At 45.7% G+C, this 25,715-nt stretch overlaps 1 protein-coding gene across 2 annotated transcripts in view; it reads left to right on the forward strand.

Moving 5' to 3' along the window:
* Nucleotides 1–25,715, forward strand: part of IL13RA1 (interleukin 13 receptor subunit alpha 1) — an 81,211-nt gene that overhangs the window by 46,564 nt on the left and 8,932 nt on the right. Inside the window, exon 11 of one of the 2 annotated variants that reach the window (XM_027054220.2) lies at nucleotides 9,297–12,096. The exons of the other annotated variant lie outside the window; for it this stretch is intronic. Coding sequence (XP_026910021.1) covers nucleotides 9,297–9,389 — 93 coding nt within the window. The 3' untranslated portion in view covers nucleotides 9,390–12,096. Of the gene's footprint in view, nucleotides 1–9,296; nucleotides 12,097–25,715 lie in introns of those variants that run through there. 2 annotated transcript variants of the gene reach the window in all.

Genomic DNA, 25,715 nt, shown 5'->3' on the forward strand with positions numbered 1-25,715 from the left:
TGTCTCAGAGATGGGAAAGTTGCTTTTTTTCAATTTGCTGTCTAGAGGATAATATGTTCTCCTGATGAGTCAGAGAATTCTATAATTTAGCGAGGCGGATACGCTGACAAGATGGACTGCTAAAAGCATAAGATGTTTTTGTTTGTGGTGGTTGCAGACCATTAAATGAAATCAGGGTTTAAAACTAAAAGTGTAATACAAATGCCAGACGGGAAAGGGGAATGGAACAAATTTTCATGTTTTCTTTTTAAGCAAATGAATAATCTTTTCTCTGCATGGCACCAAGCCTTATCAATTGAACTGTATATGCAGCAGAAAGATGAGCCTTTCACTTCTAGAATTCTCGAATTATAGAATGAACATGGCCCTAGGGGTCATCCAGTGAGGTGGATGTTTTACATGTTGAATTATTTATCTTTTTTTTTTTTTAGTGTTTATTTATTTTTGAGAGAGAGACACACACACAGAGTGTGAGAAGGGGAGGGCCAGAGAGAGGGAGACACAGAATCCGAAACAGGCTCCAGGCTCCGAGCTGTCAGCACGGAGCCCACGCAGGGCTCAAACTCACGAACCTCGAGATCGTGACCTGAGCCGACGTCGGACGCTCAACCGACTGAGCCATCTGAGCGCCCCGAATTATTTACCTTTAATTGTCAATTTTTAAAACTCTTAGATGCTAGTCCTACCCCTTCATTTTGGAGATGGGGGCAGTGGGGGCCTGAGAGACCTTTCTCCAGGACTGTCATACAGAGAGGCCATTGCAGAACCTGAACCTGAAGCCATCGTAGCCCAAAGTTGGTGTCTCCTGAGCCTGAAAAATAAGCCATGCCCTTTCTAAATGCTCGTCTTCCACGCTACACCACCTATAGTGGTTCTTTTCAGAAACTTATGTAGGTGTGGCCGCAAATAAATGAAATCCTCCCTATAGTTTTCCTTAAGGTTTCCACTGTTTTGACAGTGTTTTGCTTGTCTCCATGGTAACGCTGTGGCCAACAGCGTTTCTTCCTGTTGCTCCACCGCTTGCCTTTTTCTTTGTGACTAATTGGGCTGCGGGCCACGTCTGGGGGCAGGGGGCTGTGCGGAGGGAATTGCTTCTCCTGCATCTGCCTTTCTTTTTCACTCGTAAAAAATGATCTATTCTTCCCCTGCTTCTTGGAAACCAATTATGTTTTCAGTACCATGCCAGTTTGACATTCCTGATTGGAAAGCGGCTTGATAACTTGGAGTTGACTTCCAAATACTGCTGAGTCGTTGGTTTTTGTGGGTTTTTTTTTTTTCCCACTTCAGTGTGTATCTTTAAAAACAAGGAATGCAAAAAAAAAAAAAAAGAAGAAAAGAAAAACCAGGAACGTAACCAAAATAGCATGGCTACGCTTTCGAAGTGATTCGTTCTTTACTATCGTGTAACAGTCCATTGTAAAAATTTTCCACTTGTTGGGAGACAGGTAGTATCCAGTCCTCCCACCGTTAGACAGGCTGAGATTGAGCGCTGTGTTTAAGGTGCTGACGGGGTGTCCCCTCCAGCCATTTACACTGATTTCCAGCCCCGTACCGCCTGAAGATAGTCCTCGTGGTGCTAAGTTAGCACCCTGTCAGCTCTTTAGCGGATGCTTTTTTGTGCCGCTTGGTCTCATCGATCAAATCAATGATTTCAGCAGGCGTTGTGAAATGATGATTTTCCTATCATCGAAACTACATTTATAAGCTGGCCCTTAGTACTCTAAGGCTCTTTGGTTGTTCTGAAATTCTGTTTCTGCTAGGAAGGCAGATACGCCTTTCATTCTTTCCCTTTCATTTTCATTGTGAAGCGGGGTTTGGGTCCATCGCTACCTCAAATGGTACCAAATTAGTTCCCTTCACGCCACATTCAACTGGTTCTTTTTTTTCTTTTAATGTTTATTTATTTTGAGACAGAGAGAGAGAGAATGAGAATCCCAATTAGGCTCCACACTCATTGCAGAGCCCGACAAAGGGCTCGATCTCACGACCGAGAGATCATGACCGGAGCTGAAATCAAGAGTAGGACGCTTAACCAACTGAGCCGCTCAGTCGCCCCCCGCCCGCCGCTTTTATTTAAGTAATCTCTGCCCCCAACGTGGGACTCGAACTCACAACCCCGAGATCAAGAGCCGCACGCTCTGCTGACTGAGCCAGCCAGGCGCCCCTCAACTGGGTCTGTTTTCTATGGAAAATTCACTGTGGGAAACAACCAAATCTTGAAAGCCTTCTTAGATTGGGATTTAGCATTCCACTGTGCCACGAAATTTATTTCTTTAAAATTTAAAAGCCTGTATAGCGTGCTGCCTTTTCTAGAATTGGATGACTAACAACCAAAAGCCGGTCATGTTAGCTTCCCAAACACTGATTTGTTTTCCACCCACGATGTTTTTCATATTTGGCCATTATTCTGTTGTTGATTACCTTGTTTTAAAAAATGGGCAGTGTGAGCTGAATTATGGACTGGTAATTTTGTGGGTTCAGTTTTTTTTCTACAAGTAATTTTGAAAGGAGGCTGGCATATAATTTACGAAATTGAACAACAGGTCAGAGCATTTGTTCCCTTTTCTTACATAGACATATTCATAGAAGCAGTCCTCAGGAAAAGGCCATGATGCTGGTAATGGGTGGAAATGAGAATAGTCCAAGTTTTAGGAACTAAAAAAGGCAATCGACAAAATGAATGTCTTCTTGGAAGCTATCTCTTCTGCGCTGTTCACTTTGTTAAAATAAATTGGTTTTCTTCCTGTCCACCACAGCTAACCCATTGGGTCTAATGTCTAGAAACCAATGAAGGTGTGATGTTCAGCACGCATTTTTTAAAAATGAAAATATTTTTCCTTTTAAAAGCAATATGTATTCATTACAGAGACATGAGAAATACAGAAGACCAAAAGAGAAAAGGGTAAAAATCACTCTTCATCCTGTGACCCAGACAGAACCCTCTTGAATGTTGTGGGAACAACATAGAGAAATGGAACTTTTATTGGTCAGTGGGGTAATAATGACGACAATAATAATGGCTTGTACTTACTGAACTTCAGCTTTGTAGCAGACACTCTTCTAAGCACTTCCCTTGTTAATTTGATCCCCTCTTGCAGTTGGTATTCTCTCCAGTACACGGATGAGGACGGTGAAGTATCATGGCAGGGCGGCGGGGGGGGGGGGGGGGGTGGGGAGAGGAGGGGGGGGCGGGTGGTGGTAATGTGTGGCTCGCTCCAGATCACATTGCGAGGACACAGCAGTGCTAGGATCCAAACTTAACGAGCAGGCGTCAGAGGTGGGACCCGAACCCAGGCATCCTGATTCTCCAGTCTAGACTCTTAGCCAACCATATGATATGTTTTAACGACATGCTCATATTTAATTTTATTTGAATTTAACAGATGAGAAAGTAGCAGGTGCAACTGAAGGAATTGCTGAGCATTTGACAAATTATAAAATAAATTTCAGTGATCACTAAAAAGGGCAGTTTTTCCCTGTGTCCTCCCCTCTGTCTGTTTCGAAAGCTGTCCAGTGTCTGCATTGTCAGTGCATGTAACTTACATACTACGGTGTGTCCCCTATAGCCTACATTTGGTCTTCGTTCCGTGGGGGTATTTCTTCTCACTGCTGGTCTTTATGTTCATGTCTCCCCAGTCACTTTGGTGGTTGGAAGCTCTAAAAGTTTTCTCAGGGAGGATTCAGGGGACCAACATTTCCTGAATTATTTGCACATTGATGGACTTTGCTGCGTTAATAATTGAAAATCAGTTTAGCTAGGTACAAAATCCATGGCTCACATGTTCTTGCCTCGGGTATCTTAAATATGGCATCCACTTTCTTCTGGCATAAAATGTCGAAGTCGGCTGACAATATAATTTTCTCTCTGCGTTAAAACGCTTGGTCTTGGGGCACCTGGCTGGCTCAGTCAGTCGGTGGAGCGTGCGACTCTCGATGTCGGGGTTGTGAGTTTGGGCCCCACGCTGGCTGTCGAGCTTACTTAAAAACAAACAAACACTTGGTCTTTTCTGTCTGGTTGTCAAAAGTTTTTTTTTTTTTTTCAATGTCCAATAATTTTGCCGGAACGTGCCTTGGTGGTGGTGTTTGGTCAGCCTGGCCTGATTCTCTGAGGGATATGGTGTGCCCCTTTCAGTATGTAGTTTCAGATGTTTTTTTAATTTCAGTAAACATGTCTCCACTTCTGGATTTCAGTTATTGTGTTCCCTTTTCTTTGCCCATCTTCTGTATTTGTTACATCCTCTTGAATAATCTTTACCTGCCTTCGTGTTTTTTAAATGTCTACACCCGACACGGGGCTCGAATTTACAACCCCGAAATCAAGAGTCACATGCTCTTCTGACTGAGCTAGCCAGGGGCGTCTCATTTTTTAAAAAAAATTTTTCTTGAGTTTATTTGTTTATCTCGGGAGGGAGAGAGAGAGAGAGAGAGAGCACAAGCAGGGGAGGTGCAGCGAGAAGGAGAGACAGAATCCCAAGCAGGCTCCGCACCATCAGTGCAGGGCCCGACTCGGGGCTCGAACTCCCGAACCTTGAGATCATGACCTGAGGTGAGATCAAGAATTGGACGCTTAACCGACTGAGCCACCCGGGTGCCCCCTCATTTTTTTTTTAGTTAAAAAAAAAAAACCCTGCTTTTCATCTTCTGTTTCTCTTGAGGTATTATCTGTTGTGTTCATTTACCCCTGTGTTCCTTTTAGCTTAATCTTCATTTCTGAAATGATTTTCTTTTCCTTCTCATTCTTTCCTGAATCTTAACAGGTCATTTCTGAGTTGTTCTTATTCTAAATGTTTATGTTCTTTCACATCATGTACATTATTTTCATATCATATAACTTTTTCTTAATATATGTGAGCTAGCTTTAAAATATTGGACTATAATTTCATGTAATTTGAGGGGACATTTTTGCATGTTTTAATTCTGCCAGGATTTTATTCTGTTGCTGATTTTTACATGAAATTCATTTCCCTGATGTTTTAGAAGGAGGCTTGATTTAGGATAGTTTTCTTTGGTCCCCAGTTTCATGGCTATGGAGTTCCATCTTCTAGCACTTTTTACAATTGTTCAAAATATAGTGAATTTCTTACCGAAATCTCCCCCACCTTGTCTTGCCTCCTCTACTTTTTTTTTTTAATGTTTTTTGAAATTTATTTTTGAGAGAGAAAGAGAGAGAGAGTACAAGTGGGGGAAGGCCAGAGAGAGAGAGAGAGAGAGACACAGAATCCATAGAAGGGTCCAGGCTCTGAGCTGTCAGCACAGAGCCTGTTGTGGGGCTCAAACCCATGAACTGCGAGATCATGACCTGAGCTCAACCGACTGAGCCACCCAGGCGTCCCCTGCCTCCTCTACTTCTAGCTGGGCTTTCTGTTCTCTCTTGTCTCTGTCCTGGCCAGTGTGGAGTCTGTGTGCACTGGTGGCTCCTCAGAGTGGCCCTTTGCCCGGGAAGGGAGCTTGGGGTGATTTCAAGAGTTCATAAGGCCCGGGCAGCTCCCAGGCTATACCATGGACTCCTCGTACCCAGTCACTATTTGAAAGGGCAGACCCGTGCCGGGCTCACTTGCTGTTCATAAATTAGCTTGCTGATGTCCAGGTTATTTTAGAGTCCTCGTATCTGTCAAATGTCCTGCTGGTTCCCCTCCCCATCCTCCCCCATGACGGATTCCACTGTGCTCTTGTCGCTGGCTCTGATCTGTTCTATCCATTCATATCTCAGGGTCCGTGGGGGGCATCATTTTGTTCCGGTTTTGTTGTAGATTGTGTCTGTGGGTCTGAGTTTTGCTCTCTACTTACCCTACTTCTGTTTCCTGCTGTGTTCTTTATGGTGGCGTTTGCGGAGATTCAGAAGCTATGCCGCCGACCACTGCATTTCTCCCAGAATTCCTCTGTAAACTACAGACCACGGGCCAAATCCCGTCTGCTGCTTGTTTGTCTACAGCCTGCAAGCTAAGAGTGGTTGTTATACTTTTAAGGAGTTGAAAAGATCTGAAGAAGAATACTACATCTTAGCACATGAAAACTATTTGAAATTCAAATGTCAGTGTCCCTGAACGTTTTGTTGGAACCCAGCCATACCTGTTCATTTACATGTTATCTATGGCTGTTGTCGTGCTGTAACAGCAGAGTGAGTTATTGGGACAGAGACTCAAAGCTGAAAATATTTATCATCTGGCCATTGACAGAAAAAGTTTGCCAACCTTGGCCTATAACATACTTTTTAATGGCTAAATAGTATTCCATCGTGTGACTGTATCATAACGTACCTAACCAAGTCCCTATTACTGGCCATTTAGATGACGTCTAAACGTCATTATCATAGGGATCATTTCACAGCTATGTTAGCACATATGTTTTATTATTTTGAGGGGATAAATTGTTGTAAGTAAGATTGCCGGATCAAAGGAGATTACACTTTTTAAACTCTGTGATTAATATTGACACATTATCATCCAGAAAGGATATACAGGGTAAATATCTATTACGGTTACTGTTTCGATAAATTACGGTGCATTCAGGCAATGAAATATTATGCACAGGGCAAAGAAAATGAGGTAGATCTGTTTTACTGATATATAAAAATATGTAATATATGTTGTCAAATGAAACACCCTGGTTTCAGATGTAGAGTCTGATTCCTTCGTGTTAAGGAAAGGGGAGTGCTAGAACACATACTCTGAAATCGTTCACAAGAAGCGTAGATGACAAGTCGGTTGTACCAACTTATATACCCTGTCTCAGTGTCTCCGTGGTGTCTCAGTGGTGGTTTTGCCACGCCTTTGCTAGCGTGAATGTATCTAATTAAAAAAAAAAAAATCTTGCCAGCTGACAAATGAGAAAAGAGCATCTTGTTTTAAGATTTTTTTTCTTTTTTTGAGAGAGCGGGTGAGAGCAGGGGAGAGGAGCAGAGAGACGGAGAGAGAATCTTAAGCAGGCTCCACGCTCGCAGCACGAAGCCCCATGCGGGGCTCGATGCCAGGACCCCGGGATCATGACCTGAGCTGAAATCCAGAGTCTGACGCTCAACTGACTCAGGCTCCCCAAAGGGCATCTTGTTTTAATTTTTTATGTATCAACTTTCATATTTTTTGGTATGTCCATCGGCTTGAAGTAATTCTGTTGTGAAATTCTTGTTCATTGTCCATTTTTTCCCTTCCATATTCATCTTTTGGAAACCTTGTAGTTTGTGAAGCTCTTTGGGTCTATCAGCTATTAATCCTTTGCTTGTCATCTGATTGCCTTTGTATGGAATTTAGGGTGATTAACGATGTACGGAAGGTTTTTTCTTTTTTTGTGCATGCAGATCTTTATTTTCTATGTGTAGGAAGCCTCTTTGTATCTCAGACTTACGTAGTTGTTGCCCAGTGTATTTTTTTAGAACTTACTTGATTTTGTTTTTTACATTTAGGTCTTTAATCCACAGGGAATGTACGCACGTGGGCCGTCAAGTGGGGCTTAACTTTATTTTTCAAATGCTTAGCCAGTTGTCTTAGTGCCATTTATTGAATAAGCCATTATTTCAAGGTCATGGAATTTTTTCAGATTGTTTTTTTTTTTTATTTGAAGTCTCTGCATTTCATGTTTTCAAAACTCCTGGTTTGTTGATTCGATTCACGCCAAATAAAATTTACTCTTTGAGCATACGGTTAGAGGAGTTTTAGCAAGTGTATGCACTTTTGTAGCCACTGCTCCAGTCAAGATACAGAACACCTTCATTGTCCTCTGCAAAGTTCCCTCATGCCCCTTAGTAGTCAACCCCCTCGCTCCTGACCCTCTACCCTTGCAACCACTGATCTGCTTTCTGTCCCTAAATTTTTACCTTTTCCAGAATGTCCTCCAAATGGAATCATCAAATACATACATTTTCGAGTCTGGCTTGTTTCACTAGGCATAATGCATCTAAGAGACATCCACGTGGTTGCACGTATCAGTAGTTTATTTCCTTTTGTTGCTGAGCGACATTCCATTATAGCGCTGTACCACGGTTGATTTAGCCACTCACTTGTTCAAGGGCGTTGGGTTCGTTTCCAGTTTGGGGCTTTTATGAACAAAGGCTACTTTAAACATTCATGTAGAGGTCTGCGTGTAGATCGATGTTCCCATTTCTCTTGGGTGGATACCTGGGAGTGGGATTTCTGGGTCATGCGTTAAGTGTATGCTTCGTTTTCTAAGACGCCATCAGACTGTCTTCCATAGTGGCTGTACTCTTTGACATTGCCACCAACAATAGATGAGGGATCTAGTTACTCCGTGTCTGTGGCAGCACTTGGAATTGTCAGTATTTTTTATTTTAGCCCTTCTATTAGGGGTGTGAGGGTTAAATAATTTAGAAGAAGTTGGAAATTTTAAGCATCGTTTCTCAACTCTTCCCTCCATATGCTTTCTGTGTGAAGAGCTAGATAGTCAATATGTTTGACTTACCGAGCCCTTCGGTCTTCGTCACGGCAACTCACCTCCGCCGCAGTAGCATGAAAGCGGCCACGGACGGTATAGAAGCCAATAGGCGTGGCTGCGTTCCAATAAAACTTTCTTTACAAAAACAGCCTGCTGGATTCTGCTCTTACGCCATAGTTTGCATAGACACCAGGTTTCGTCTAGTGACTTTATTTTCCAGATGAGGGGACTGAGCTCAGGTTCCATCCTTTCCCTTGAGTTGTAAGTAAAGAAGGCAAAGGTCAGGATCTTGGCTTTTACCATAAGAGACACACTTAACATTGACCTCAAGATGAGCTCACCTTACGCATAATTCCTGGTTCTAGCAAATGCTGTCACATGAAACTGTTAATATAGGGTCTTTACAAAGTTGTAACTGCGGTAAGACTTTTTTGGGGACATTTTATATACCGCCATTGGCCTAGATGCTGGTTGACATTTGGAGCCTATTCTATCTCTGGAACAGAGGTCACATTTGGGTAGTAAGAAAATAAAGGAAGTGACAGTTAAAGTAAGACAAAGCACTGCCACCCTATTCTTCTTCTTCAAAAGACTCGGTTTCCAGTTTTGAAGATGCCCAAATGTATCTCCTGAGATAGCTCTTTTTTTTTTTCCTCTGAGATAGCTCTTAAACGCTGCGTCACGATCCCACGCTCTCCCCCCACCTCGCATGTTAATTCCTGATTGTTTCGTTTCATTGTTCAAGTAGATGAAGATTCTTAGGTCAAAAAAAAAAAAATCAAAACCGTAACAGGAAGGCATACACTCATGGTTCCATGCACGCAAACCTAAAATTAAGCCCTGGCTGGGAGTCCTCAGGGAGAGAACATTGTTTAGAAGAGTCATCGTGTGTGTGTTTTCTTCCCTTCCAGCACTGGAAGAAGTACGACATCTATGAGAAGCAAACCAAAGAAGAAACTGACTCTGTTGTGCTGATAGAAAACCTGAAGAGAGCCTCTCAGTGAAGGGGCTAATTTATTTTACCCTTCGACGTGACGATTCATCCCACTCTCCATTTGTTATCTGGGAACGTGTTAAAAGGAAAGCGAAACTACTGGGCCATTTAAAAACAGGCAGCTCGTAAGAGCCACGGTCTTCATGTCAAGTCATGCACTGAGAAACTAAACACAAGGGGCTCTTTGGCGAAGAGAGCGGAGTCATTGTCGTTGAATTAGAAAAGCAGACCTCCCTCGCGAAGGCTTCAAAGTAGGGGGCAAAGCAAACAGCGGTGATGGCGGTAGAGTTCATCTTATCCAGAGTTGTGACGACTTCTGAGGGTTCTGTGCCTGCTTTGTACGCTTTGTGTCCAACCACACCGATGCATTTTATGTGGGGGCGGGGGGAGGAAACTCATTCTGGATGCAGGCGCTAATGCCAGACTTGAGTCACGGCGAGCATCTACCAAACGAACTTGATGGAGTCTATCACAAACGAAATTGATGAAACCTATTATCCGTTGTTCGGGATCTCACGGCGTGTTCGTGGCTCTGTAAACCCTTAGCAGTCCGGACTCGTCAGCCCCCTGAGCAGCAGCTTGCCCCGCTTTGGAAGGCCCGGGCGTCAATGTTGGCCATGAGCGTGGCCACTACAGCAAGAGCCTTTCAGAGCCGTGGCAGGCTTTTAAGGGCAGTGGAGGTCGAATGCCTTATTGGGCGTTGGGATCTGCCCCATGCCATCTCTCGTGGTGTCTTGTTTCTTCTTCACCTCTGCTACTCCAGTCAAATACTCCGCCTGTGTCCAGATTGTGCTAGGCCCCCAGGTGGGAGGCACCACTCAAAGGGTTGACGGTCCAGTTGAGACGCCTCTCTTCTGACCCCTCTATCTCCACCAGTCATTTTCCAGAGCTTTCTGCCCCCCGGTTCCCGTACCCGTTTCCCCTGCCCCATCGGCCCCCCCCCCCCGCCCCCGTTCCCGCCGTCGTGTCCTTCTGTCCCCTTTCACTAGAAATTAGAATATAAAGCTGCTCAGCACACCTAGAAGAGCAGGGAGGACTCTGCACCTCAGGTAAAGTGTGAGGCGACTAAGAAGCAATGACTGATTCTTGCATGTTTTGTATGTAACTTCTTGCATGAGTCTGCGTTCGTTTGAAGGTTTTCAGCGCTTACTATTTCTCTATGCATTTTTCTAAGCAGAAAAGAGGTATTCTCCTCACTTAGAACTTCGCTGTTCGTAGGGGCGCCTGGGTGGCTGGGTCGGTCGAGCGTCCGCCTTCGGCTCAGGTCGTGATCTCACAGCTGGTGAGTTCAAGCCTCGCGTCGGGCTCTGCGCTGACGGCTCAGACCCTGGAGCCTGCTTCGCGTTCTGTGTCTCCCTCTCTCTCTGCCCCTAACCCACTCGCATTCTGTCTCTGTCTCTCTCAAAAATAAATAAACATTAAAAAAAGAAAGGAAAAAAAAAAGAACTTCGCCGTTCGCTTCAGAAGAGGAGAGTCCCGTCTTCCCCTTCCCCCCGTGCTGCCCCAAGTGGTTACGAGTAGGTTTTGCATCTTATATCGATAGCTTCTGAGGCTCTAACATTTGTATCCATTTTTGTTTGGGTTTTTTTTTTGGCCTACCAAGTGAGGGCTCCACCGGCACCCAGCCCTACAACACATGCACCGAGACGTTCCCCTCTGCTCCTCCTCCTTCCTCCAGGTTTAACGAAGCGTGGAAGTGAGGGGTCCCCCTCGCCCTCCCCCCACCCCGCCCCCCAGTGTTTCTCACCTCAGGCACACGGACTCAGATTCCTGGTAGGAACTTGAAAGCCCGACGACCACAAGTTCTGCAGACATCCACCTGTTGGATGCGGCCCAGGCGTCGTGACCGGTGCCGCTCCGGTGGGAGATGCCCGCTCGCCACAGGTTTGGGCGAGAGTGGCAGCCTGCCGGCCCTGGGGTGGAGGAGGGATGTGCCCGGCCTTTCTGAGGAAATCCCTCGCCAAGGGTAGATGTCAACGGGTTTCCTCCCTGGGCTGCCTTTTTTTTTTTTTTTTTTTTTTTTTTTTTTTGGCGGTCACATTGGGGTGGGCGTAGTAGATGTCCCCACTTCGTTCTCAGGTTCTCTGGCAAGGACACTTGGTTTCCCCGTGTAGGAGCGAGATTATTTCCTCGTCAAGTCTTTTGCAGTTTCTAGAAAGCAACACACCCGCTAAACGCCTCCCCGAAAGCCATTTTTTCCCCTGGTTTTCCATGTAGATAGCAGCCAGGGGGATGCCTTGGTATTACGAGTCACCGAGGGGCTGCCGGTGTTGACGGTCACAGCCTGGAAGCGGGGAAGCTGTATCCGGTGCCATTCTCTTCTTTTAGCCGTAAGATAGTCGAGGGAAAAGGGGGCAGCGAGTTCCGGGACTAGCTAGGGCCATTCTATAATTACGGAAAAGCGACCCCCAGGTCTGGGAGCGAGTGGGAAACTTTAATACGTCAGTGGGATTTCCATCACCTGTAGGAAACTGGTAGGTTCGTTTGCTGTTTTATGCCTCAACTCTATGGATTGTTTTTCTCCACAGACTTAAGTAAACCCACTGTAAGGATGGTCATTATTCTTTCATTAAGTTGTTCCTTTATCTGGGCACTGAAGGGATACGTGAAACAACGTGAAGAATATTTTTTGGCAATGCCTTCAAACTCGGGGTCATCTTGTTTAACTTCTTAATAGGAAAGCTTGAGTGAAATAAATATTGTCTTTTTGTATGTCACCCACGTGTTTTCCTGTGGTCTCATTTCGGGGTAACGTGTCGTAAGGAGCGCGTGGTGGAAAAATCGGAGTTAAAAGAATAGATGTTGTGGGGAAAAAAAAAAAAACGAAGACAGTGATTTTTGTCTTACAGCCATTTCTCGCAAGCTTCCCTGCTGTTCTCGGGATGCCTGTGTTTTCTTTCTTTTTCTTTTTTTAATGTTTATTTATTTTTGAGAGCGAGGCAGAGCGTGAGGCAGGGGAGGGGCAGAGAGAGAGGGAGACACAGAATCCAAAGCAGGCTCCAGGTCCCGAGCTGTCAGCACAGAGCTCGACGCGGGGCTCGAACTCACCAGCCGTGAGATCATGACCTGAACCGAAGTCGGACGCTCAACGGACTGAGCCACCCAGGCGCCCTCCCCCGCAACCTTTTTTTAAGGAACACCTGTGTTTTCTGATAAGCGCATGCACTCAGTTTACTACGAGCACAGCATGTGCAAGTGGAACCTAAAGGGACAGAAGTATTTGATAAATCGTAGTTCTGATAATTAAGGGAAATGCACCCTTTGGGCTGCTGCGAAGCGGAGGTAGGAGGCCCGGGAGGGGGAGTGGCTCCCCACGTGACAAGAGTGTGGCAGCTGGTGCCACAGGCACCGGGGAGGCGGCATCACGGGGCTGGCAGCCGAAGAGGGGCTCCACCAGCCGTCGTCCAACCCCAGGACGGAAAAATAGGTCATTGCCAAGAACAAGAAGGGGGCCTGCTCTACCGGCTGTCGCAGGTCTCCATCCTGACGTACACAACCCGGTGGTTCGTGGTGAAGCAGGGCTACCGTGACACCAACACCTCACCGCAGAGCGGCGCGTCACCGGAGTCAAGGGCGTGACCTTCACCAACACCTCAGAACCCCGGGAGCCACTCTGGAATGCTGCCCATTATGTCATCCCACCCCGGAGAGAGAATGTCTGTTGTCCCCATCCTAATTGTGACCCCCCCCAAGCAGTGGCAGAAAACCTGTAGGAAAAGAAAAACAAAATCCAAATGCACGAGCGCGCGCGTGTGCGCGCGCACACACACACACACACACACACACAGGAGACTCTGATGGTATAAATTATATATATAATTTCTAGTTAGAAATTAGCCACATTAGCAGGTCAGATTTGAGAGCAAGAAAATCAGTTTTCAATAGCTGTCCTCTTAAGAGATGGTAACGTAGTCTCAAATTTTCTAGAACGACAGCAAGATGGTTTGAACGTCGTGGAGGGTTTTTTCTCTCATGTGTGTCGTTCAAAAGAAAACCACAGGCCCAAAATGGTGTCACTTAGATTATGGCCCCAAGTCAGTAAAACAAGATCTAATCCCTAACCTAACTGCAGTCGCAGCCTCCAAGAATGTGTAGCCTGTAACCAGTCAACGTGGAGTTTTCTGGTCAGCACTAGGAATTTTCCTGATAGACCCCTTCCGTTCCCCTTAGCATGGACACCTTGCCTAAAACCACGGATTTCCTTGCTATTAATTTCCTTTTTTTTCCACTCCCTCTCTACCTTTAAAAGCCTTTCCTTTTCAATAGCCCTTTGGAACTCCTCTCTACGCTCAGTTCATGATTCGAATAATAAAGCCAGTTAGAGCTTTAAAGTGGACTTGGTAGAATTTCTGTTATTTAACACTGTTAAGCTCTAAGAGTGAGTCTTTGGGCAGACCGCATTTATTAATTACCCTGAATCTTTACAAAACCCCAAGCCGAGGGTGTGGGTAGGGGCTGCTGATGTTGGTGAGGTTATTTCTGTAACTGTCTAGAATGATCCAAGAAGATTCTGGAAATCTATCTCCAGGTACACTTTGTTTTGTTTTAAACAAGAAAGCTTTGCTGCTTCCTACATCAGCGTACTGAATATTCTGACAGGAAACATTTGAGTGCAGACACTTGGGGTTTTATATCTATATGAGATCTATGGAAAACAAATTTTTGCAGCCATAAACATGTTCACCTTGTCTCAGGAGGAGAGGAGCCGGAATGATCGAAGCACGTTTGATTTCCAGAGTAATTTTCTGTCGGGTCCTCCTCTTTTACAAGCATGACTCTGTGCTCACATGAGTAACACATTATGCTCTTAGAGTATTAGTCGTTTTAGAAGCAAACAAGGAAACTAGAACACTTATCTCAGAGACTCTTCTTTGAAACCCGGATGATTAGATCAAGCAATAAAGTTCTTCATAAATACTTCAGCTCAATCTTGGCATGCTTTTGCTTTAAGGAAGGGAGTTGTGTTGACATTTGGACGTGCTCCACCATTTTTGACATGAATCCCCAGATGAGTTCTTCCTGAAGATTCTCTGGCCTTTAACACTCTTTCCTAATGGTCATACTATTTACTATTAGCAACAGAAAAATATTTCTCTGCTAGTTTTCAACAGTTATTAGGTATAAAAAATTACATAAAAAGAAAATGGTTACGGAGCGGCTAAACGCGCGCCAAGTTACGTGTTTTATTTCACTAAATTCCCATGTGAGTCCCATGAGGGAGGTGGCCATTATTATCTTCATTCTATAGATGAGGAGCCAGACATAAAATGAGTTGTGTAGATGCAAGGTCACACAGCTAGTAAGTGACGGAGACACTTAACCAAGTCGGCCCAAGGTTAGAGTCTGTATAAGACGGCCAGTGATATATTTATTTGTCCTGAGAAGGCAGCTGCCTAAAGAAGAAACACTCGGGGGCGCCTGGGTGACTCAGTCAGTCGAGCGTCCGACTCTTGATTTGGGCTCAGGTCATGGGTCTTGAGCCCTGCATGGGGCTCCAAACTGGCAGTGCGGAGCCTGCTTGGGATTCTCTCTCTCCCTCCCTCTCTCTCTGCCCCTCCCCTGCTCACACGCTCTCTCTCAAAAATAAATAAACTTGAAAAAAATAAGGAAGAAACATTTTATTGCAAACTGTGGCCAAGTTGGCCTGGCAAACGGAAGCCGTTGGAGAATTTAAATCATTCACGTGAGCTTTTCACAGCATCTTAAGATTCATCTGCGCATTGATTCACCTAGGTGCTAGGCAACGGACGAGGCGCTAGGAACTTAGAAGTGAGTAAGTTTTGGCTGAGCTTCAGGTGGTTAGTCGGGGGGAGGCTGCTTTGCTCAGAGCAACGTGACTTGCGGAGTGAGGGTCTTTGCTGCGGACGCTAGCAATGCCGTGGGCAGGGCCCCTTCGTCTCCCCGGGCATCCGTGTTCTCATCTGTAAAATGGGCAGGTCGGACTAGGTTAGCTCTACTGTGACAGCCGACACAAACTAAGATAATGGCTGGTTTTACATACCAAGGGACTACATTTACAGTCACCTACCGTTGCTACAGGAAGTAGCTAGCCACGAGCAGCAGCTGCCAGTAGTAACCAGAGCGGGTCCTTTAACACGACGGTAAGAACGCAGGAGGTGGGCCACCGGATGAGCCCGGTGGCCCGTCCAAAGCGGAATTTTCACAAGGGCCCCCGCCACGACTGCGCCCAACAAATACTCCTTAACACGTGTTGCAGATCTTACGTCATTTTGCCTAGAAACACAAAAATGGATTTTGTGTAATACCGATCACGTGCCTAGTGACTACATTTGATACGCGACCTAACATAGGGTCCCTTGGAACTCGATACTCACAAATTTGGCTACGGAATTAAACTTTTGGGGTTTCATTCGGTCAAAATGCAGCACGTACTTAAGTGAAAAAGTCAAAGAAAACCACGGGGCTTATAAAAAAACAAACAAGCAGGCCCCTGCCCTACCACTTCTGACCCCTGATTCCTGCTCCCAGAAAAGACACCCTCCCCCTTATCCCTGGAGCCCGTGAAAATGTTCTGTTACATGGTGAAAGGGACTTTGCAAATGTGATCAAGATTAGAGATCTTCGGGGCGCCCGGGTGGCTCAGGCGGCTGAGGGTCTGACTTCAACTCAGGTCATGACCTCACAGTTCTTGGGTTCGAGCTCCGCGCTGACAGCTCAGAGCCTGGAGCCTGCGTTGGATTCTATGTCTCCCTCTCTCTCTGCCCCTCTCCTGCTCTCTCTCTCTCTCTCAAAAATAAATAGACATTAAAAAAAATAGGATTATAGATCCTCGAATGGGAAGATTATCCTGTATAATCTGGGTGGGCCCAACCTAATCACTTGAGCCCTTAAACGCAGAGACATTTCTCTGGCTGGAAGCAGAAAAGGAGGACAGATTCAAAGCACAGAAAGAACTCAAAGTGCTGCTGCTGGCTCGAAGACAGTAGAGGCCCTTCGGAAGTGTTAGAAGGAATTAGATCCTGCCAGCAAGGCGAAGGAGCCTGGAAGCAGAATCTCCCCCAGCGCCTCCAGATAGGAGCCCAGGCTGGCCAACTACATGACTTCAGCCTTACGAGACCCGGAGCAGAAAATTCAGTCCAACTGTGTTGGACTTCTGATCCACAGAAGTATGAGATCATACGTTTGTGTTGTCTTCAGCTGCTTCTACTAGTTTTGGTGGGTTCTTTGGGTATATAACTCTTCTGAATAACGCTCTAATACTTCGGGATATTTGTTTTTATTTAGGTGTAGAAATTACCGATTTCAGAATCTGTGCGACAGAATATGGGGAACTAGCTTTCTTCTGTGTCCCCCCCCCCCATACGTACTCACACCTCTCTCCCATACATATAAACAATTTTGGTTCAAATAGTCAATATTTGCATCATAGCATATAATGGTGCACACTTGATCCATGTGGAGTACCATTAAATTGTATTTTCTTTCTTTTCTTTTTCCCCAATTGTCTCTTTTTTGGCTTGATCTGTTTTTCTATACACCTGTCGTGAGATCAGCCCCAACCAGACTTGCTGATAGAACCACAAAACTCCGTTGAGCATGGTCACATATAATAAGTAATTGATGAGGGGCGCCTTGGGGGCTCAGTCAAGTGTCAGGCTGTTGATTTCGGCTCAGGTCACAATCTCACAGTTCGTGGGTTCGAGTCCCGCCTTGGACCCTGCACTGATAGTGAGCAGCCTGCTTGGGATTCTCTCTCTCTCTCTCTCTCTCTCTCTCTCTCTCTCTCTCTCTGTCTCCCTCTCTCCCGCCCTCTCCCTCTAGGCCTCCCTCATGCTCTCTCTCTCAAAATAAATAAATAAACTTAAGAAAAATAAGTAACTGATGAGTTCCATTTCTTTCTTCATGGAGGCAGTACTCATGGAGTTTGCTGCCCTCCTGATCCATTCTGGAATGTCTGCCCTCCCGGCCTGCCACCCAGCCGTCCTCCTTTGCTTCTCTTCTTTGCTAGACTCTGTTTCCTACATTTCATTTTGCCCTCTTTCTTGCGTTACGCCTGGGTTTTGCTGGACTACACCCTGCGCTAACTTCCTCAGAAAGGTTGCACGGGCGGTAATTTTCATAAAACCCTTCCGTGTCTGAATACATCTTCGCATATGATTAAAATTTGCCCTAGGTGACGAATTTCTAATTAGAAACAATTTCCTTTCAGGGGCGCCTGGGTGGCTCAGTCGGTTAAGCGGCCGACTTCGGCTCAGGTCACGATCTCGCGGTCCGTGCGTTCGAGCCCCGCGTCGGGCTCTGTGCCGACAGCTCGGAGCCTGGAGCCTGCTTCGGATTCGGTGTCTCCCTCCCTCCCTATCTCTCTCTCTCTCTCTCTCTCTGCACCCCCCTCTCAAAAATAAACATTAAAACATAATAGAAGCCATTTCCTTTCAGAACGTTGAAAACCCATATTCCACTATGTTCTCTTGCTTCTCTCCAGTGCTGCTTTTGAAAGGTCTGATTCCCCGATCGATTTCCAATTTTCTGTGCGTACCTCTTCTTTCTCCGCAAGCTTTAAGCATTTTCTTTCGGTCTCTAGTGCTTTAAAATGTAACAGTGCTAAGCCTTCTTCCACATATCCTGCCATGTTGGACACATCACCTTGTGTGATTTCTCGCGTAATAATCTCCCTTTCTATTTTCTTGATTGCTAGAACTCCTGTGAGCGGATTAGTGGATGTCCTGGATGAATTCTTTAAGTTTCATGTCTTTCTCTCACGTTCCACTCAATCATCGTTTGGTTCCACTTTTGGGGAAGTTTCCTTAACTCGGGCTACCTGAGCCTCAGCTCTGATCTGTAAAAGGGTGTTAAGAGAACCTACCTCAAACGGTATTGTGAGGTGTGGATGGAATAAATCATAGAAAGCGAACTTTAATAAACGGTGGCTTTTTATAAAGCACATGTGGCTGTTCTGGCACCACTTCCTTCTCCTTTTTTTTTTTTTTTTGAGAGATTTATTTTTAAGTAATCTCTACACCCCACGCGGGGCTTGAACTCACGACCGTGGGATCAAGAGTTGCACGCTCCGCCGACTGAGCCGGCCAGGCGCCCCTCCTTCCCGCCCCCCCCCCCCGCCCCTTGTGTGAAAATGATCATTCTGGCGGCCGCAAAGCATCTGGCGTTTACAACATCATGTTACACTGTTTACCCTCATTGTACAGAATTGTGGTAGCTGCGTGACGTTTTCCAATCGCCCTGCTTTTAGAAAAAGAGTTCTACATTTGAATCTTAGAATGTTAGACTTAGAATCTGAACTCTTTTTGTGTTTCTAAAAACACTTAAAATCAAAAGTGGTTCCTCCCTATCTATCTACCTAATATCTATCATCCATCGATCATCTGCCTATCCATCCATCCTACCCTCCCTTCTTTTATTTCTCCCTCCCTCTCTTCCTTCCTTCCCCTGCCTCCTTTCCTTCCTTCCCATGGGGTAGATGGAAACTGGAAAAATGATGCTGGATAGCTGCTCCTTGGCAGTGAAATGGGTTGGCTTGGAGCCCAAACAAACCATTTTCTCCCGATGCGAGTGCCGTGTAAACAATGTATGAGGATTAAGGTGAGGTGGGGGCGCTGAGGAGGCTTACGGGCAATTGACAAACCTCAGCCCCGAGGGGAGGCCTGGCTTAACTGTGAGCTTTACACCCGAGAGCTGCGTAGTCTGTAAACAGGGGCCCCGTGGAGACTAGACCTAGAATTATAGAGGAAGAAGGTACATGAGCCAGGAGCAATCTAGGTTCGCTCTGTTTAGTTGATCGTTTCCTTTCAACCAGGAGTGACATTCAAACTGTATGACATAGGGGCGCCCGGGTGGCTCAGTCGGTTAAGCGTCTGACTCTTGATTTCGGCTCAGGTCATGATCTCACGGTTTGGGAGTTCGAGCCCCGCGTCGGGCTCTGGGCTGACAGCATGAAGTCTGCTTGGGATTCTCTCCCTCTCTCCCTCTCTGCCCCTCCCTTGCTCTCTCTCTCTCTCTCTTTCTCAAAAAATAAATAAACTTAAAAAAAAAACCTATATGACATGGGCACCAACCAGTCAGATCTCATGCCAGCCTGTGCTGTGCGATGCTGGACCAGTCACTTCCCTTTTCTTTGTCTCCGTTTGTCACCTGTGAGAAAAGGAGTAAGCGATCCACAGGGGCCCTTCAGGTCTAATATTAACAATCAATACAATGGCAATTTGGGGTTGTTTACTTTTAAAATTTTTTTCATGTTTATTTATTTTTGAGAGAGAGCGTGTGTGTGTGTGAGTGTCGGTGGGGGGGGGGGGGGCGGGCACAGGGAGAGAGGGAGACCCAGAATCCAAAGCAGGCTCCGGGCTCCGAGCTGTCCGCACAGAGCCCGGCGCGGGGCTCCAACCCACGGACCGGAAGATCGTGACCTGAGCTGAAGTCAGACGCTTAACCGACTGAGCCCCCCAGGCGCCCCTTGGGGTTGTTTTTAGAAAAGAATGGAAGCAGATGTAGAAAACTAGCAGCTAGTGTCCTATGAGTTAGTGTTTGACTCGAGAACTGGACTAAGAATGAACACCGAATGTCTTATGTCCACGACATCTCCAAAAGCACTAGAAGGGAGACCAGGATAGCCCCACCCAAGACATGAGTTCGCTTTTTTGCTTTACAGCTTTGATGTTGCGGCTGCGTCCCACACTAGCCCCCACCTGCATGCGTAGACAAGATACCTTTCCCCTTCCAAGTCTACTTTTTTTTTTTACGTTTGTTTATTTATTTATTTATTTTGAGAGAGTAAGAGACAGAGAGAGAGAGAGCAGAGGAGGGGCAGAGAGAGAGAGGGAAACAGAGAATTCCAAGAGCCTGATGTGGGGCTCAAACTTACAAACTGGGAGATCACGACCTGAGCCGAAGTCGGATGCTTAACCAACTGAGCCGCTCAGGTGCCCCTACTACTTTCTTGTAGCCTTCTGTCTCCAGCAGCTACCAGCTGCAGGGCTCTCTCACTGGCAGGCAGTGGCTTGTCCAGTCTGGCAAGAGTCCATGTTCCAGACCTTTCCTAACTTCCTCTCTTTTCAGACTCGCCCTGCCTCATTTCCTCTTCCTTCTGACCTCTGCCTCCTTATAAGACATTTGCCCATTTCATCCGTGCTCTTGTGATCAAGAAAGGCCAACATGACCTCAGGTTGTGAGTTCAAGCCCCATGTGAAATGTAGAGATTACAGAAAAATAAAATCTAAAAAAAAAAACAAAACACTACAACATGGAAAATACACATTATCAAAGCTTATTTAAGGTTGTTGGTTTCATTAAAATGGACATGTCTTTAGAGCATCTGGGTGGCTCGGTCGGTTAAGCATCCGACTTCGGCTCAGATCGTGATCTTGTGGGTTCGTGGGTTCGAGCCCCGCATCAGGCTCTGTGCTGACAGCTCAGAGCCTGGAGCCTGTTCTGCATTCTGTCTCCCTTTCTCTCTGCCCCTCCCCCGCTCACACTCTGTCTCTGTCTCTCTCAAAAATAAGCATAAAAAAAAATTTAGAGTTATCAGGATTAAATATAGAACTTTTATCCTGCCCCTGTTTACTGAAAATCACTTAAGTTCCTGTTATCTCTGTTGCAAATTTGTCAGGGAAAAAAAAAAAAAAAACTTAAAATAATGATCGACTTTGTCCACTGCCTCATGAAGTTTTGTGGATAATCTACATGTAACTGTTAGGAGCAAGTAAGTTAAATACATGTAAATAAGATTAAAAGGTTTATAGGCAAACTTCTAAATAGCTTCCAAAATCTTTAAAGGTTTGCGAAGTGAAATGACGAGTAAAGTTAAATTCATTGAGGAGCACCTGGGTGGCACAGTCGGTTAAGCACTTCCCCAACCGTCTCAAGTTGTTGTTGTTGTTGTTGTTGTTGTTTCTATAACTTGTTTGAATCGGGATCCAGCGAGGCTCATGGTCAATTTTTGAATGCCGATACTTTGTTACGTACAGGGGGCAAGGATTCGGAGCCAATGACTGTTTGGCCCTCGAACCCTCTCTGCTTTGGCGTCTAGTCGTGAATATGGCCCTGTCCTCACACAGTAGATTTTCCCCCCTTTCAGGCTGCTGTGACTAAACACTAGTGTAACTGTATTCCACGGAACTCTGGAAAGTTTTCACAAGGGACAGTAAGTCATCTATGAAAGACGTGAAAACTCAAGGTTGGCCTTGAAATTCAGAAGTTCTTACGCAACCAACACCCAGGTTTCCCTGGGGGAAAGAAAAACCCTACACACACACACACACACACACACACACACACACACCCCGTCCCACCCCCCACACAACCAAACGCCAACTTTTAATATGTGTAGAGAATGTTTGTGCAAATGGCAATAGAAAGCCTGTCCGTGTTGTGCCATTTCTCCCCCCTCAGAATCAGGGCCAGTGTAAGCACGTTGGAAGTGTCTTATTGAAAGGGCCCTTCAGCATGGATTAACTTGGGCCAAAAAGGTGCGACCCGTTTCTGGTATTTGTAAATGTACTGGGAACTGGAAAGCAGGGTGGAAAAATAAGCTTCTGAATCTGAGGGGCAGGGGCAGGAAAATTACGTGTGGTTAAGTACGTGCTCCTTCAACCTGCTGAGTGTACGTTGAGTCATGCAGTCTTTGGTAAGTTGCTGTCCTGAATAGCATTGGGAAATTTTGGTCTACACCACGTGACCGTCACCAGCAGGATATAGTATGTACGTTGGAGTGAAACAAAGCTGACTGAATTGAACTGTGGAGTCTGGGAGCCGCATTCCTGCTGCGAGGGTGTGAGCTATTCCACGTGTTTATTCCTTCATTCCAGAAGCCTCTAAATGACGATAGATTAGGTACAAGATGCCGTGGTGGGTTCACAGAAGGATAGGACTTGCTTCCTGGCTCATTGTTTCTTATAGTCCGAGGGAGGGATGGAACATTTGTTTCATCTTGCGGACAAGTTCTGCCTGGAGATACTGTTTCGAGAAGGATTCTGCGAGTGAGTTTGGGCTCCGTAGGAAGACAGCTAAGATCCATTAGTGAGGTCTCTCATTGGGTACTGGTCGGGGGTAACCTGAAGGATTTGTGCCCCATAGCTGCCCTCCTGGGCTAAGGGATGGAGGGAGATGGTCGTGTATATAAATAATGAATGATCTTCAAGGCAGAGTGTGAAAAATTAGAGCTATAAAAGGAGGTCCAAATAAAGTGCCGTAGGCAGGGATGTTGGGGTTGGGAGGAGACCCAGAAAAAGCTTCTGAGGAAGGGGTTAGTTGACCTGCAGCTTGAAGTGTCGGTAGAACGTGAACAGATTAAGAAAGGGGAGCATCCTTGTCCTGGGAGGAGTTTGTGTAAAGTCACAGATGGGGGCGGCGGCATGGATCGTGGGAGGAAGATGGTGGAGATAAGCAGATGAGTTAGGAGCTTAGCTGAGAGGTGGTGAGGATCCCCTGTGCCAGAAACATTGGAGAGGAGAGCTCAGGTCTGAACTATTTTAGCGGTGGACTCATCAGGACTTTGTGAACAGACGGGAGATGTTCAAGATGCTATAGAGAAGCAAAGGCTTGAGTAGGGGGTGCGGGATGGGGTGGATGAGAAATATGGATTCCATCTTGGACATGCTGACTATGCATTGTTGGAGGGAACCATTGGGTCATGATTTCCAACAGGGTTGGAGGGCACCCGGGGTGGCAATGAGAGGCAAGCTTCAAGAGTCGGGGTTGTGGGAGCCGGCCACTTGGGAAAGACCAATGGCGTCACCCCCAGAAGACACATTGTAAGCCTCTTGGCACAGGGTGAAGAAACTCCAAATCCGAGCTTGCCACGGGGCAGTCGTGGGATGGCAAGCAAGACGTCAGGGTAGAGAGAGCGCTTACCGGCAACTTGCAGCTTAAGAGTGATACAGTGCCGCCATCTGGGGGCTGCGTGTGGAAATGGTAATGGCAGCTTTGTGAATGCCACTTAGTGAGAGGGGACATTATTTTGGCGCCCTCCTCTCAAAACCCTTTTGTAGGTCTTCCTTGAAGTCTTTTTAGCCTGCCTCTATTTCTCTGCCCCTGATGAAGAAAACTATAGGGGCACGTGTTTTCTAGTACCCTGTCTTTCCAGAAGGGTTTAACCCTTGACAGCAGACTACTTCCGGTCAGCTATGGCATCCTAGCGCTGAATTGAGATCTTTCCTGCTGCTGCTGCTGTCCTATAGCTACCGACCAAGGTTCTGGCTTGGACCGCAACTCCCTGCTGGGCCCACCAAATCCCTTGTTTTGACTGAGTCACTGGTTGGTTTTGACTCTGGATACTAGAACAGCCTCCTTTTTGCCTCCAGGGGCACCACTTACTCATTGATGTTTTCTTTTGCCAACCTCCTTTTCCGGAGTGGAACCGGGTCTTCGTCTTTTCATTCATTCCTTCGAGAAACATTTATCGAGTGGCCACGGTGTGCTAAACACTGAGGCTACGTTAGGGAGAAACACAGATGTGGCCCGTCAAAACAATTGTATGACAGTCTAACTGTAAAAACAGAAAACAATCGTATGAAATGTGATCACTGCTCTGAGGGAAAGGTTGATGATGCGGTGGGAGCGGGTAGCAGGGGAATCTGACCAAGTCTCGAAGGGTAGGTAGCAAAAGCTTTTCCAAGGATGCGATATTTAAGCTGAAATTTGAAGGATTAGTGAGAATTAGCCAGGAGGTAAATATTCTGAAAAATATGAACTCCACAAGGCTTAGGAAAGAAGGAACCATCATTCTGGCTCCTGTGTCTTCTGGAATGCCAGCGCAGTAGGGAGATTCAACAGCTTTATACAGACAGTCCCTGGGACAGTCTGGAATCTGGAGTTGGCCTGTCAATTAAAGTGACAAGTATGGGTCTAAAATAAAAATAAAAATTACAGTAGCAATAGTCAGGGGTGCCTGGGTGGCTCAGTGGTTAAGTGTCCAACTCCTGATTTCGGCTCAGGTCATGATCTCACGATTTGTGGGTTTGAGCCCCGCATCAGGCTCTGTGCTGATAACGCAGAGCCTGCTTGGGATTCTCTCTCTCTCGTCTCTCTCTGCCCCTCCCCTGCTTGTGCTCTCTCTCTCTCTTTCTTGCTCTCTCTCTCTCAAAACAAACAAATAAACTTAAAAAAAAAACAATCAGAAAGTTGGGAAACAGAAACAGAGACCCTCCCCACCAAATTCCAAATTAGCCGCCCCTTTTTGGAAAGGAATACATACAAGTAGATAAAGAAATACTAATATTCTTGAAGTCTTAAAGTACTAGGTTCTAAGAATTGAGCCAATTTTAAAAATCTCCACGTACACTCACTTGAACTGGAACATAATGTCTTAAATATTCAGATCAGAACATTAGATCTGAACCAGAGTAAGATGTCAAAACCTACTCGAACTTCAGATTCCTCATCAGTAAAACAGGGATAATAATAGCAGCTACATCCTTGGGTTTTGTGGAGACATAATGGAGTTCACACTTGCAAAGCACTCTAAACCAGTGCCTGACTCATAGTAAGCACAAAATACACGTTAGTGTTATTATTTCAGGGCTGACCTGTTCATAGAACTTTCAGGTCGATGGAACACTGAGGTTGCTTTGACACCCTGCCATGGAAAAAAACCAGCTACTCCAGCCACACAAAAAGCCAACCCTGAAGTGGTAAGTGAAAAAAAAAAAAAAAAAAAAGCCAAGTATGTTTCATGTAAGTTACCTGGTTTGTGGAGGGACACAGGGAGCTATTCTGCAGCTCCTCTTCCTAAGGGATCTCCTCTTCCCTCATTCCTGACAGGTAATCTAGTCTCTGCCTAAATACCCCCAGCAGCAGGGGGTTCTCTATTATTGGGGATATGTCATTTCATTCACTGATAGCCAACTCTCACTTTTTAGATCAATCTTTCCATTCTAGAGTCAAAAATCATATTCCTCGGGGATCTATCTACTTGTTAATCCTTCTGCCCCGGGGGAACGGAAGGGAACAAAGTTTCCCACGCAATTGGCAACAATGGAACAGGACGCTACAGTGCAATAGTGTATCACTGTTAAAATTCCTGAATTTGATCACTGTGCTGTGGGCTATCTCTGAGAATGTCCTTGTCCTTGGAAATTACCCACTGAAGTGCGAAAAAGAGTGGAATGATATATGCAATAGTTCTGCAAGTGGTTCCGAAAAAAAGAACATTAGTGTGTAAGTAGTGAGAGAGTCCCAAAATATTCAAAACTGGTGGAATCTGGATAGACGGCGTGGGAGGATTCTACGTAGTAGTCTGGCAACTATTCCGTAATGCTGAAATTATTTCAAAACAAAAAGTTAATTAAAACAATCTTCCCTCTTCCATAGGAGAGCTCTTGAAAGGCTTTGAGAACAATGATCACATTTATCTGATGCTACTTTTGTC

This window comes from Acinonyx jubatus, chromosome X, assembly GCF_027475565.1.
Source record: "Acinonyx jubatus isolate Ajub_Pintada_27869175 chromosome X, VMU_Ajub_asm_v1.0, whole genome shotgun sequence".
NCBI classification, from domain to species: Eukaryota; Metazoa; Chordata; class Mammalia; order Carnivora; family Felidae; genus Acinonyx; species Acinonyx jubatus.